The sequence below is a fragment of the Trichosurus vulpecula genome, chromosome 2, assembly GCF_011100635.1.
Source record: "Trichosurus vulpecula isolate mTriVul1 chromosome 2, mTriVul1.pri, whole genome shotgun sequence".
In the NCBI taxonomy this organism is placed as follows: Eukaryota; Metazoa; Chordata; class Mammalia; order Diprotodontia; family Phalangeridae; genus Trichosurus; species Trichosurus vulpecula.
Genome location: NC_050574.1, coordinates 268066095 through 268079472, shown reverse-complemented (window position 1 = coordinate 268079472; position 13378 = coordinate 268066095). Strand labels below are relative to the sequence as shown.

Sequence of the window (13378 nt, the reverse complement as noted above, 5' to 3'; positions counted from 1 at the left end):
AAATCTTAGCTCTGATGCCTTCCGGCTCTGTGACCATTTTACAGATGAGGAAGCCAAAACTCAAGAGAGATGAAATCATTTACCCATTTAGGATGTGTCTGAGCTGATATTCTAGGCCAAATGTCCTAGTCCCAAGGTCAGCGCTCTTCAAATTACATTAATCTTCCTTCCTGTGAGTCTAGATGCTCAAAAAATGGGAATTTTGTTTCTGAACAATAAAAATACCGCAGCTTCTGAATTCATTTTTAGCAATGACAGACTCTTGAGAAGTGTTCAGATATGCCATAGGTATGAGTAAGTTGGGGAGCATTGCTAACTATTGGAAAAATAGCTATAATACAATACCTTTACACATAAATGATTGGATTGCTGCCTAGGGCACTTGGGACATCTCCTCCAGCTCATGCACACGCACACACACACACACACATGCACGTGCACGCACGGCTCCTAACAGAGCTACCCAAGGCTCAGGTTACTCTCATGGGTCAATATCCGCACAGAGCAATGGCTCATGAGCTCTTACCGATTGTATTTTCTCTTCTCCAGTCACCCAGGAAACACAGTTAATTCAAAGCACAGTTATTTATTGAAAGAGCTTAGTGAGGAAAATCAGAATAGGCCATTCCTCCATAAACTTGAGCTACATCTCCTACAAATGCACATGATATCAATGGGCTGAGGGGGTATGTATAGAAGTCGTGCATGAGAGGCACATGGGAAGGACATATATGATAATAACTAACATTTAAGTAGTACCTACTATGTACCAGGAGCTGTGCTAAGCGCTTTACAAACAATCCTGGGGAGTAGGTGCTGATTATCTCCATTTTACAGTTGGGTGAGGATGGTGGGTAAGTGACTTGCCCAAGGTCACCCAGTTAGTGTCTGAGGCCAGATTTCAACTCAGATCTTCCTGACTGCGGGCCCAACATTCTGCTCACCGCACCCCCTAGCTGCCAACTCTTCTAATGCTGCTAGTCCAGTGATCCTTCTAGTAATGCCATTGTGCTGTCCTCATTGGGCCTGCTCCTTAATGGGTATGTTGTTTCTTCTGGGCATGATGTTACCTTTTCCCTGCTGGTCTCAGGGTGCCTCCTTGGTGTGGTGGAATGCTATTCTTGTGATGGCTGCTGGGCGTGCTCGCTTCTACTGGGTGTTGTTGCCCTCTGCCACCAGCTTCTGGGCCTCATCTCTCCAGGACCAACCACTTCCTGGCATCTTAGTTCTAGACTGCCACCTTGGAGAATGGCCAGTGGCCAGATTCCTTCCCTGTTAAAGGAGGCAGAGAACTCTTTAGTCATGGCCACCACACCCATCTGAGAAAAGCCAGCCAGAGCGTTCCCCTTCCAGGGAAAGATTAAGTCTTTCCTACCACTAAGCTTAGAGATCTGAGCTCCTTTTTTTGGATAACTATTTCATTTAAGGTTAGATGTTCCTAGCATCTTCTCTGGCTTGCATACAAGCAGAATGGAGCCAGAACCAGAGTTAAGTCCAGGTGGCCACATCTTTGTCTTCCATTTATATCTGGCCCACGTTCCTGCCTTTTTTTTTTTTTAAGATGAATCTGACAGCAGCAAATCTCCTTTGCCTTGGTTCTGTCTTTTGGGCAGCAGAGAAACCTAGTTTTTTCCTTGCATATCTAATACACATATAGGGAAACTCTGTTGAGATAAGTCGATTTAATAAGGATAAAAGAAAATTTTCTGTTAGTGTACAGTTATGGAGAAATCCTCTTTGACTTACTGAATTTTAGGACTGAAAGGGACTTTAAAGATAGTTTAGTCCATTACCCACTTCTGTTTACAGATGAAGAAAATGAGAGTTTGTAGGTGCTCTACTATCAAAGACAGACCCATGTTTGGGGATTCCCCAGCCTGCTCCCAGACTATTAGAGCTGGAAATGATCTCAGCAGTCATTTAGTCCATTAATGGGCCAAAGTCATCTGTCTTGTTTCTGGCATTGCTGGGGACCAGAGGCCTGATGAGGCCTATGGAGGTTCATTCATTCTAATTCAATAAGTGTATATTTGAGTACCTGCAGAGTTGGGGACCTGAGGCTTGTGGAGGTTAATTCATTGAGTGAGTGTATTTTTGAGTACATACTGTGTGTCCACTCAAGCATCACTATAGGAAGTGAAGGGATGGGTTTCCTCATCCCTCCCTGCTCTTTTCCTCTCCCTCCCCTCAGTCTTAACCCTTTGTCTTGTTTCCAGTGATTTTGGCTTCAAGATGAGTGAAGATCTATCATTAGAAGTTTGTGTTCCTGATCCTGAATTTGCCAGTAAACCCTTCTCCCCTCCCGTGCCTTGTCCCGTTGGCTCTACTTACAGGAAGACAAGAGGGTAAGTATGTACTATGAGAGTGCTTATAGTATGACAGGGGGAACCTGGTGTTCTGTTATCATAGATAGACCTGTGTTTGAGGGTCCCCTGGCCCGTCCCCAGGATATTAGGGTTGGAAATGATGTCAGCAGCCGCTTAGTTCATCCCATACCTGAAGAATCAACATGGCAGCATCCTATCCACTTGTCATCCAGCCTTTATCTGAAGGCTTCCAACAAGGGGGAACTTGCTACCTTTCGAGGCAGTCCATTCTGCCTTTGGGTAGTTCTCATTGTTAGAAAGTTCCCCCCCTCCCCCATATCAAACCTGTAGTTGTTTCTTTTTAGCCTCTATCCATTGGCCCTGGTTCTGCCCTCTGGAGTCAAATAGAACTAGGCTAATCCCTCCTCAGTCCTTCAGATTCTTAAAAGATAGCTAGGTGGTACAGTGGCTAGAGCTTTGGATCTGGAGTAAGGACAATATGAGTTCAAGTCAAACCAAACCAAAGCCTTAGAAACTAGCTGTGTGACCCTGGGCAAGTCACTTAACTAATGCCTGTCTCAGTTATCTGTAAAATGGGGATGATGATAACATCCATCTCCCAGAGTTATTGTGATGACAAAAGAGTTAATATTTGTAAAATGCATTGCAAACCTTAAAGTACTGCATAAATGCTAACTATTATAATGTTATTATCTTCTCTTCCCCCACCCCCAAAGTTTTCTCAGCTAGATATTCCTAGTTTCTTCACTGTTGCCCTCTGCTGGACACTCTCTAAAATACTGATGTCCTTGAAGAATGGTGCCAGAATCTGGCTATGGTACTTTAGATGTGGCCTGGCCAGGGCATAGTCCTCCAGGACTGTTGCTTCCTTATTCCCAGAGGCTCTGCTTCTCTTAAGGCGGCTCAAGAATCCATTTGTGGCTTTCTTGGTTTTGCTGTTATCATACTTGTGAGTCAGCCCCTGAGTCTTTTTTGGTCATACTACTGTCTAGCCTTGCTCCCCCCATCTTCTCCTGGGGAAGTCAGGTCTTGGAATCCAGCTGGAAGATTCCACATTTACCCTTAGTGGATTCATCCCAATGCTTCAGCCTGTCTTCTTGGCTCCTGGCTCTCATCCTGACTCTCCTTCCAACTTTGTACCATCTGAAAACTTAATGAGCGTGCTGTTTATGCCTTTATCCGGGTCATGGACAAAGACAGCCTAGGGCCACGCCTCGATCCCTGGGACGCTCCACTGGGTGCTTTGGAATCCAGTCACTTGACTGGTTCCAGATCCGTCCATCATGCTGTCAGTGTGTCCACGGCACCACCGCTCCTACCAGAATCGCATGAGAGGCTTTCTCAAATGTTTTGTTAAGATCTAGGTAAACTAGATAGGTAGCATTCTAGCTTAGTAAATGCTTTCCAAGAAGGATATAAGGTCAATCTGACCGGACCTGTTCTTGAGGAAGTCAGGCTGGCTTCGGATAGTTAGAGCTTTCCTTCTTAGGTGCTTGCTAACCAGCTCTTTAATACTGTGCTCTAGAATTCTGCTGGGAATCAGTCAAACTGTCTGGTTTGTGGTTTGCAGACCCCATTCTTTTTTGCCTTTTTCTCTCCCATTGGAACAATTGCCCTCCCACACTAGAAGCAGTAATGCTTCTCCTGTTCTCCACCATCCTTCAGGTATCCCACTGGCTCAGTAATCACATCTGCCATTTCTTTTCGGTGCCTGAGGATATAGCCCATTATCCTACCACGATGTTATTATCTTCTCTTTCTTCCTTCCTCCTCCCTTCCCCCTAAGCTTTCTCTTCTTGCTTAGATATTCCTAGTTTTTTCAAATGATTCTCATATGGCACAGACTTATGCCTGTTTGTTATTTTACTTGCCCTCTGCTGGACGCTGTCAGGGGTGGGGAACCTGTAGCCTTGAGGCCACATGAGGCCCTCTAGGTCCTCAAGTGCAGCTCTTTGATTGAATCCAAACTTCACAGTTTGGATTTTCTTTCCTTTTTTCTTTTTAATTATTTATTTTTATTATTATTAAGGGGATTTGTTCTATGAAGTTTGTTTGCCCGTAGGGTCCCATCAGAGGCAACTAGGTGGTGCAGTGGGTAGAACCTCTGACCTGGAGTCAGGAAGACATGAGTTCAAATCCAGTTGCGGACACTTACTGGCTGTGTGACCAAGTCCCTTGACCCCGTCTGTCTCAATTTCCTCAACTATAAAATGAATATAATAGTACCTCCCTCCCAGGATTGTTGTAAGAATCGAATGAGATAATAATTGTGAAGCTCTTAGCACAATGCCTGGCACATAGTGTTTTATTATCATTATTATTACTATGTTTATTAGCTATGAAAGTGCTTAGCACACTTCCTGGCATATAGTAGGCACTTGATAAATGCTTATTCTCCACTATTCCCTCTGTCATTTCCATCCCAGCACCCAGATTTTTCCTATTAGCAAGAATGAAATCCAGAATAAAATTCCCTCCTTGTTGGTTCCTCTAGATCTTGAAGGCTTAAATCATCATTTAAGGCTCTCTCCTTTCATCTTTGGTCCCGAGCTTCCATTCCCCCTTCCTGGGCTGCAGAACATACCTCCTTTTTGCCTAGAGACTAGTGTGCTCTCTACATTATGAATTGTCCTCCAAAGAGCGGTAACGGTATTGTTATCTTTAATTATAATACTATCACTAATAATCCTTTCCATCTTTAGAGCTCTTTTGTTTTTGAAGTGTGTTCTTATCTTTTATGTTATATGCTTTTATAATGACCCTGTGGATTATGGGAGATAAACAGTATTCTCACAGAACAGATAGAAAATCTGAGTCCTAGACAGAAGCAGCAGCCAGCCCAAGAGAGCACAGGCAGCCACAGAACCTGAAAAGCCCCATTTCTGAATTCATTCTCTGCCTGGTTCTTTTTCTATTTGCTCCTCTTTGAAAGCAGCCAAATTAGTGGTCTTTCCTAGATCCTTTCCCATTAGTTCTCTGCTCGGGGACAAATAAAGATGGGCCCCTTACAGTCATCTGGCTGAATTTCTAGTTGTTCTGAGTAATGTTTTTCTTAGAAATGTAAAGTTAAAGAGATAATATCCCTTTGGGGAGCCTTGTAGAATGTATGTTTTTTTTTGTCTATATCAGGGGTTCTTAACCTTTTTTCTGTCATGAATCTCTTTGGCAGTCAGGTGAAATCTATAGACTTCTCAGAATCAAGGTTCTTTAAATAATTGAAGGAAATGGTAACTTTCAGATAGAGGTTAGTGAAAATAAAAATGTATTTTTTTCATCCAAGGTCACAGATTCTCCCCCACCCCACCCCACACCCAAATCTGTCCACAGACCCCTTGGAGTTAAGGACTTAGGCTCTTACAGTCACATCGCCTATGTGTCTTAATGGTCTGGCTGGCTACATTCTCCATTATGAAATAGCACTTTAAGTTTTGCTCAGTACTTTATGAAGATTATCTCATTTTAGCCTCACAGCTACCCTGGAAGTAGGAGCTATTATGTTCATTTTACAGATGAGAAAACTGAAACAGGTAGAAGTTAAGTGACTTGCCCAGGGTCACACAGCTAGTAAGTATCTGAGGTTAGATTTGAACTCAGGTCTTCCTGACTCCAGGCCTAGCACTCTATCCACTGAGCCAACTAAGAGAATGAAAGGGAAGGAATACGATTTTTGTCCTTCTACCAGGCTTCTCCACTTATCCCCTTTCTCCGCCACTGGGTTGTGTTCTTAGGAAGAGCTTGGTCTTTGTTGGGATGTGGTAGCATAAAAAAATCTGGATCCATTTGTATTGGTTACCGACATGTTGCCTCCTTCAGCAGCACAAGGGGCAGTACCACATCCCCTCCTTAGCAAGCTTAGTCTTTGTTTTTTTTCTGTTGCAGAGCTGGATTGGCAGAACTGGGCTAAAGTATAAAAAACTTAGCCTCCTCATTGCCTTATTAACTAAACTAAACGGACATAATGATTAAACTTCTTATCTTGGCATTCATGGCTTTCAGTAGCCTGACTCTTAGTCAGAGATGTGCTGGTAAATTTTTAACAACTGGATGCCTGGTGGGAAAAATGTACTCATGACACACTTTTAGATTTAATCTCCTTTTCTTTTTTTTTTTTTTTTTTTTTGCTTTTTGGCAGGGCAATTGGGGTTAAGTGATTTGCCTGAGGTCACACAGCTAGTAAGTGTGTCAAGTGTCTAAAGCCGGATTTGAACTCAGGTCCTCCTGACTCCAGGGCCGGTGCTCTACTCACTGTGCCACCTAGCTGCCCCTTAATCTCCATTTTTAACATTTTCTCTATCTTTCTATTAAATTTAGGCAGTCAACAAAATAATAAATCAAGCCTTGATTTGTAGCATTTGCTGATTTACAAGGTACAAATCCTCTCACCGAAAATTTAGCATTGGCTTTTGTGAGTTGGTACAAGCTGGCTACAGCACACCCCTCTTCTTAGCTCATATTCCTATTGCCTATGTTCTAGGGCAGCTAGAGGGTGCAGTGGATAGAATGCCAGGCTTGAAGTCAGTAAAACTTATCTTCTTGAGTTCAAATCCAGCCTCTGACTCTTGGTAGCTGTGTGACCCTGGGCAAGTCACTTAACCTTCATCTATAAAATGAACTGGAGAAGGAAATGGCAGTATCTTTGCCTAGAAAACCCCAGATGGGGTCATGAAGTCAGATGCAATGGAACAATGACAACAAATCTATTCCAAGCAAACTATACTATTCACCAAACTCTATTTTTGTCTTTCCTTTAGGCTCACCTGAACACCTGCCTTTTGAACACGTGCTATAAGAATATTGGGAGATCAGGGCTTAGATTTAAGAGTTGCCACCCTCACTCACCTAAACTTGGCATCATAGAGTCACAGAATTTAGAATTCAGATCGACCTTTAGTACCTTCTTGTCCTACCTCTAGAGAGACTAGAATCTCTTTGCACGAACCTTCTCAGAACCCTGGTATGAACTCCTTCCCATCCCCACCCCATTCAAATCCCTTCTTTCCGTCAAGGCCTAGCTTATATGCCACCTCCTCCACAAAACCTTTTTGATTTCCCTCTAGCTAGAAATAATCAGGCATCTTCAGATTTGCTATAATAGCTTGATTAGCCATCATCTTAGCACTTCATTATTTTCTAGCTTTTCCCGATTGGAGATCATGTCCTATCCTTACTATTAGATTATAAGTTCCTTGAGGGCAAGGCCTATGTCTCCCTTAATATCTGTATTTTGACTGTGTAGCATGGTGTGTGGAACTTTAGCAGGCATATAAGAACTATTTTTTGAATTGTGTTAGATTAAATTTCTGAATCTCCCTAGAAAGATGTGGTGGACTTGTTCTGTGTGGCATCAGGAAGCAAAACTGTTGGGGCCGATAGGCGAAAGTTTATAAGGACCACCATTTGAATATCATACAGGACAGAGAAATGAAAGCTGCCTTAGTGGAAAGGGTTGCCTCCAGAATAGAAGCCCCTCAGCTGGATTTATTAAAGTAGAGGCTAAATGGCCATCTGTTGGGGATGTTAGAGGTGGCACTCACTCAAAGCCTGGGAGGTTGCATTAGAAGGCACCAAAGGTCCCTTTACTTTTGTAACTCTGTGTTACCATGTTGAGGGGACCAGGGTGGCAACTCTGAGTCTAAGTTCTGCAAAGCCCTGATTTTCCAGGGTTTTTAGGAATGCTCTCATTGTACCTGTTCAGAATACCAGTGCTCCAGGTGAGCCTGAATCCAGCCCTCTGAAGCTGCAGGTGCCGTCTTGTTCTTAGGTGATGAGAATGGTGAGGGGCTTCGAGTACATGCCCGATGAAGAGCAGTGGAAAAGCAGGAGATATTTAGCCTGGAGAAAAGAGAACCCACAGGGGGACGTGATAGCTGTCATTTTGACTCATTCTGCTTGGCCCCACCAGGGAAGAACTGGGAGCAATGGGAGGAAGCTATAGGTGGATAAACTTAGGCTGGTTATGGAGAAAAGCTTCTGAACACTCAGAACCATTCCCTAGTTGAATGGGCTGCCTTGGGAGCTGGTGCACCTCCCCTCACCAAACCCTGCGGGTGTGGCTTGGACTAGATGACTTAAGAGATCTCTTCCAACTGACTGGATAATCTTTATAGGATTTGGTCCAAGTGATGATTTCCCACTTGGCACTGTCAGGCAACGAGCCAAAAGACAGCCTCCAGGAATACTGTTCAAGCCTATTCGATCTGCCTGTGGACTTGAGTCAGAATGTAGAGGAAATCTTTCTGCTAGTTTTATGCAGAAATGAATTGCTTGGAATCTATTTGGAAGAAGGATAATGGTGTCCTCATGCCTTTAGGAATGATTGTTTTGGTGGTATTATTTATTGACTTGCCTTTTTTCTTCATTTTCCTTTTGCCATGCAACTAGATACCGCAAGATTTCTGGAGACACTTGTAGTGGTGGAGATGTTGAAGCCCGCTTGGAGGGAGAATTAGTTCCCTGTCCTCTGGCTGGTAAGAGAGACTTCATTTCACACTGCCTTCCTCCTCAGCTATGATTTCTTCCTTGTCCTTGCATCATGCAAGTACAGGTGTGAAGGCCTAGCTAACAGTAGGACAGTGGCCTCAAACTGAAATGGAACTGATTGATGCAGGCCACAAAGGGACTTAGAAAACCACAAATGAACATTATCTATATTGCAGAGGTAGCTAGATGGCTCAGTGGATAAAGTGCTGGGCCTGGAGTCTGGAAGATCAGAGTTCAAATCTTTCCTCGGACACTGATTAACTGTGTGACCTTGGGCAAGTCACTTAACCTCTGTTTACCTTAATCTATTGGAGAAGGAAATGGCTAAGAAAACTCCATGGATAGTGTGGTCCAGCTAAGCCCAACTGGACAACTACAACAACATTGTATTGCATTTTTATTTATTTTGTTCAGCATTCCCCATTACACCTTAATCTGGTTACAGAGAGCCAGGTGCTGCTAACAGCTGTGAATTTCTTAATAGTGGTAGTGGTGGTGCTGGTGGTAGTGATAGTAGTACTAATGGTAGTAGTGTTAGTAATGATAAGAGTACCGGTAGTGGTGGTGGTCATGACAGTGGTGATAGTAATAACAGTAGTAGTAGTGGTGGCAGTAGCAGCAGCAGCCAGCATTTATATGATGCTTTGAGGTTTGCAAAGCATGTTTATCTTTACATGCTACCTTTTTCGATCTTCACAACAAGCCTATTATGATCACCCCCCTTTTACAGATGAGGAAATAGAGGCTGGCAGAGGTCTTGTGACTTACCCTAGCTTCCTCTCGGGTCCCCTAGCTAATAAGTGTCTGACCTAGGATTTTCCTGACTCCACCATTCTGTCTGTTGTGCCACCCAGCTGCCTCTGTGTTGGTATCCCCAGGGCTTAGCACAGTGCCCAGCACATAGTATTTGACAAATGCTTGCTGACTGACTGTAAGATGGAGGAGATGGATGAGCGGGTTTCTGAGGACCCTTCCAACTCTCAGTCTGTGGTGTGGCTTCCTTAGGCCTGAGGCCACTTGGCATAGGCATTGGATCAGTAAGCCAGATGGCAGAGATTGGTAGCATTCCTTCAGTTTTAGATCTAAACCATGCATGTTAATTGCAAAAAACTGTGGAAAGGCAGCATATTACAAAGGGGAGGTGTGCCCTAAAGCTTTTTCCAGGTTGATTTCGGGAAACTCTTTATTGAGGCATGTGCAGCATAGACCTGAAGTTATGGTAACTTTAAAAAGATGCTAATCTTCTGCCTTTGTTTGTTTCTTGTCTCAGCTTCCCAGTCTCGTTCATTTGTAACCTTTCTTTGATTTCTTAGAGCCCTGGGTGAAGGTGAATGATTTGTGCCTGCTTCCATTAGGGAATGATGCTGTGTCATGGAACAGTGACAGGGACCAAATGAACCATGAAAGCAGCCTAACCTTGTGTAGAGGGTAGTGACGGCATGTCATTGGCTTGCTGGCTGCCGGCTTACATGGATGATGTTCATGTGAAGCTCCCTGGTACTTTAATTTCATCTTCCATCATTAGCAGCATAATTAACATGCGGTTGCACTGGAGATTTATAAAGAATACATTTTCGGGATACTCCCAAAAATGAGCAGATGATACACGTTCGCCTTACCCTCTCCCCCTTGCCTCTTCCATAAGAACTGTTATTAATGACAGCTTTGGTTAGTAGGGTTTAATGATTTTGCTTAAGGAGCTAGAATATATGTTTTAGCAGAAAATATATCTGAAAGTAATTCTTCTGGAGAAAAAGAACCCAGTTCACTCAAAACAGTTTGAAGGGCAGAGACCCTTTTCTCTGTTCAGTAGGAGCCGAGAGTTCTTAACATTTTTGTATGTTATGGATGCCTTTGACTTTCTAGTGTTGTCTGTGGACCCTTCTCAGAATAACATTTTTCAGTGCATAATATACGTAGGATTAATAATGGAAACCCATTCTATTGAAATATAGTTTTTTTTACTTAAAAAAATTACAAACATGTTCATGGACCCCAAGTTAAGAACATTTGCATAGAAGATAGGACAAGAAGTAGAATGGCCAGTTTCCTTTATGTAAAAGAATTCTTAGTCTGGCAGACAAAGTTGTAACATTGAAATGGAGTTGGTGGAAAACACCTACCCTTTTGCAAAGATGAGACAAGTTAGGTGTCTTGATAGGATTGCAAATATTTGATCTCTCCTTACGATTACTACCAGAGGAAATGTGTGTGATAGACATGAATGTGTGGTTTTGTAGGGCCAAGAGCCGGGCATTACTGTTCTGCTCCATTTTGTACTTTCTCACAGTACCTGGAAATCCACTCTGTTCTTCACCACCAAGGCAAACAGTCCTGGGCTTAGGCAATTTGGAGGCATTAGATTATTAGAAGGAAATCAGCAGAATGAAGTTTGTATTTTTTGATGTGGTAAGAAAATGGAATCTCACTGAGGAGAATGAATTCATCCTGTAAATTTTGAATCTAACTTCAGTGGGAAGCTAGCCCCTGACTATTAGGGCAGCTGTAGTTTTTAATTTCCTTTGCCTTCTTGATAGACCATCTAGTGTTCTGTTCCCTCTTTAGGAGAGACTGAGACTTGCAACAGGAAGATCTGTTTGAAAATCAGAAAGGTTGAGCTGTGATAGTATGGTGTGAGGATTTAAGACCTTTTTAAATAAGGAGGAAAAAAAACGAACTGAAGCCTAGATTGTTTCCAGTGCTAGGTCTACCATCTTGACACATTTGGTTGTTTAAAAAAATAATTTTAACAAGCATTTATTTTCTCCCTCCCATTTTCTTTTCTCTTACCAATTGAACAGCAACAGCAAAAAAGAAAACTCTTATCATAGTGTCATAATGATTCATAGTCAGGCAGAACAAATTCCCACATTGGCCATGTCCAAAACTGTATGCCTCATTTTGCATTTAAGTCCATTACTTTTCTGGCAGGACGTGGGTGTCCTGCTTCACTGTGGTCCTGTGGGATTGTGGTTTATCATTGCATCGATCAGAGTTCTTAAGTTTTCCAAAGTTGTTTTTTTTTTCAGTGTTGCTGTCGTTGTATAAATTGTTCTCCTGGTTCTGCTTACTTCTTTCTGCATTGGTTCACACAAGTCATCTCAGTTTTCTCTGAAACTGTCCATTTCACCATTTCTTTTGGCATAGTGGTATTCATATACTATACCATCATTTGTTTAGTCATTCTCTAATAAGAGAGCATACCATTGTTTTTATTAACAGCAAAAATTGCTGCTATAAATATTTTGTACATGAGTCCTTTTCTTCTGATCTCCCTAGGGTACATGACATTTGGCTTTTCATATAGGATTTGCTCTTGTCTGAACTGTCCATACTGCAGCAAGAGGATCCATATTTGATCATGGCCTCATGAAGCAGTTGATTGTCAAAACTATCACTTTGCAAATGTATGCAAAACTTTTCTACAGTATGTGAGAAGAATCTGAATTTTTTTCAGGTTATTCCCTTCCATGTTAGGACTTACTCAATTGTAGGAGACTCACAAGTTGAGAATCCAGGTCTCATTTTATCAGTATTGGCCAAAGGGGACAGAGAGTTCATGTTAACACGGGTAGGGGGTGTTGGCTGTACAGTTAGCTCGCAGAGTCAAAATAGGAACAAGCAGGAGCTCTCTTGATGTGGGCAGTGCATTGGCCTTTCTACTCGTGTCAAAATTTTCAGTAGAGAAATCAGTGCTAGCAATGCTGGGATATTGTGACTAGCCACCATCATTCTGCAAGGGCGGAGCATCCCAGTGTAAAAGGAGAAAAAAGAGGTATAAGCTGTCATCATGGCAAAGTAGAAAGACCTCTTCAGTCACTAGACCTGGATTCAGATGCCATCCCTGATACTACCTGTATGACCTTAGACAAGTCTCTTACCCTACTTAGACTCCAGTTTCCTCATCATAAAAACAAGGGGATTGGGCAAGATCAGGGGTTCTAAACCTGGAGCCCTAGGAAGATAGATTTCAGGCAATCCATTAATTTGTGTTTTTTTTTCATAATTTGATAGCAGTATTTCAGTAGAATTGGTTTCCTTGGCAATCCTATGTATCTTATTTTATGCACTTAAAAATATTATCTTTAGGGGTTCAAAGGTTTTACTAGACTGTCATAGGAGTCCTTGACACAAAAGAAGGTGAAGAACCTTTGCACTAGGGGGTCTCTGAGGTCCTTTCTTGCTTTGGTCTGTTTATTAGGTGAAGCAGCACAGATGCAGGGGCTTAGGTTTCTCAGTTGTCTGCCTTTCTGTGTGTCTGTCTAGTGAAGGGGTTCTTAACTCTTGTGGTGTCATGGGGCTCTTTGCCAGACCATGGACCCTTTCTCAGAATAATGTTATTAAATGATACCTAAAATAAAATTCATAGGACTACAAAGGAAACCAATTATATTGAAATACTAATATTTAGATAGAAATATTTATACGTATGTACGTATACATGTATGCATGGGTATATATAAAAATATACACACAAATAGAATGTTTATATGAATATACACATATACAGACACATACATACACAGATACATAAACACATATATAACACGTGTGTGCACACATATACATAA

At 42.3% G+C, this 13378-nt stretch overlaps 1 protein-coding gene across 1 annotated transcript in view; it reads left to right on the top strand.

Moving 5' to 3' along the window:
• SORL1 (sortilin related receptor 1) overlaps nt 1-13378 on the top strand; it is a 208387-nt gene that overhangs the window by 103908 nt on the left and 91101 nt on the right. The window contains exons 15-16 of the mRNA XM_036745727.1: nt 2217-2345; nt 8709-8794. Of these exons, the coding sequence (XP_036601622.1) occupies nt 2217-2345; nt 8709-8794 (215 nt within the window). The remainder of the gene's footprint in view (nt 1-2216; nt 2346-8708; nt 8795-13378) is intronic.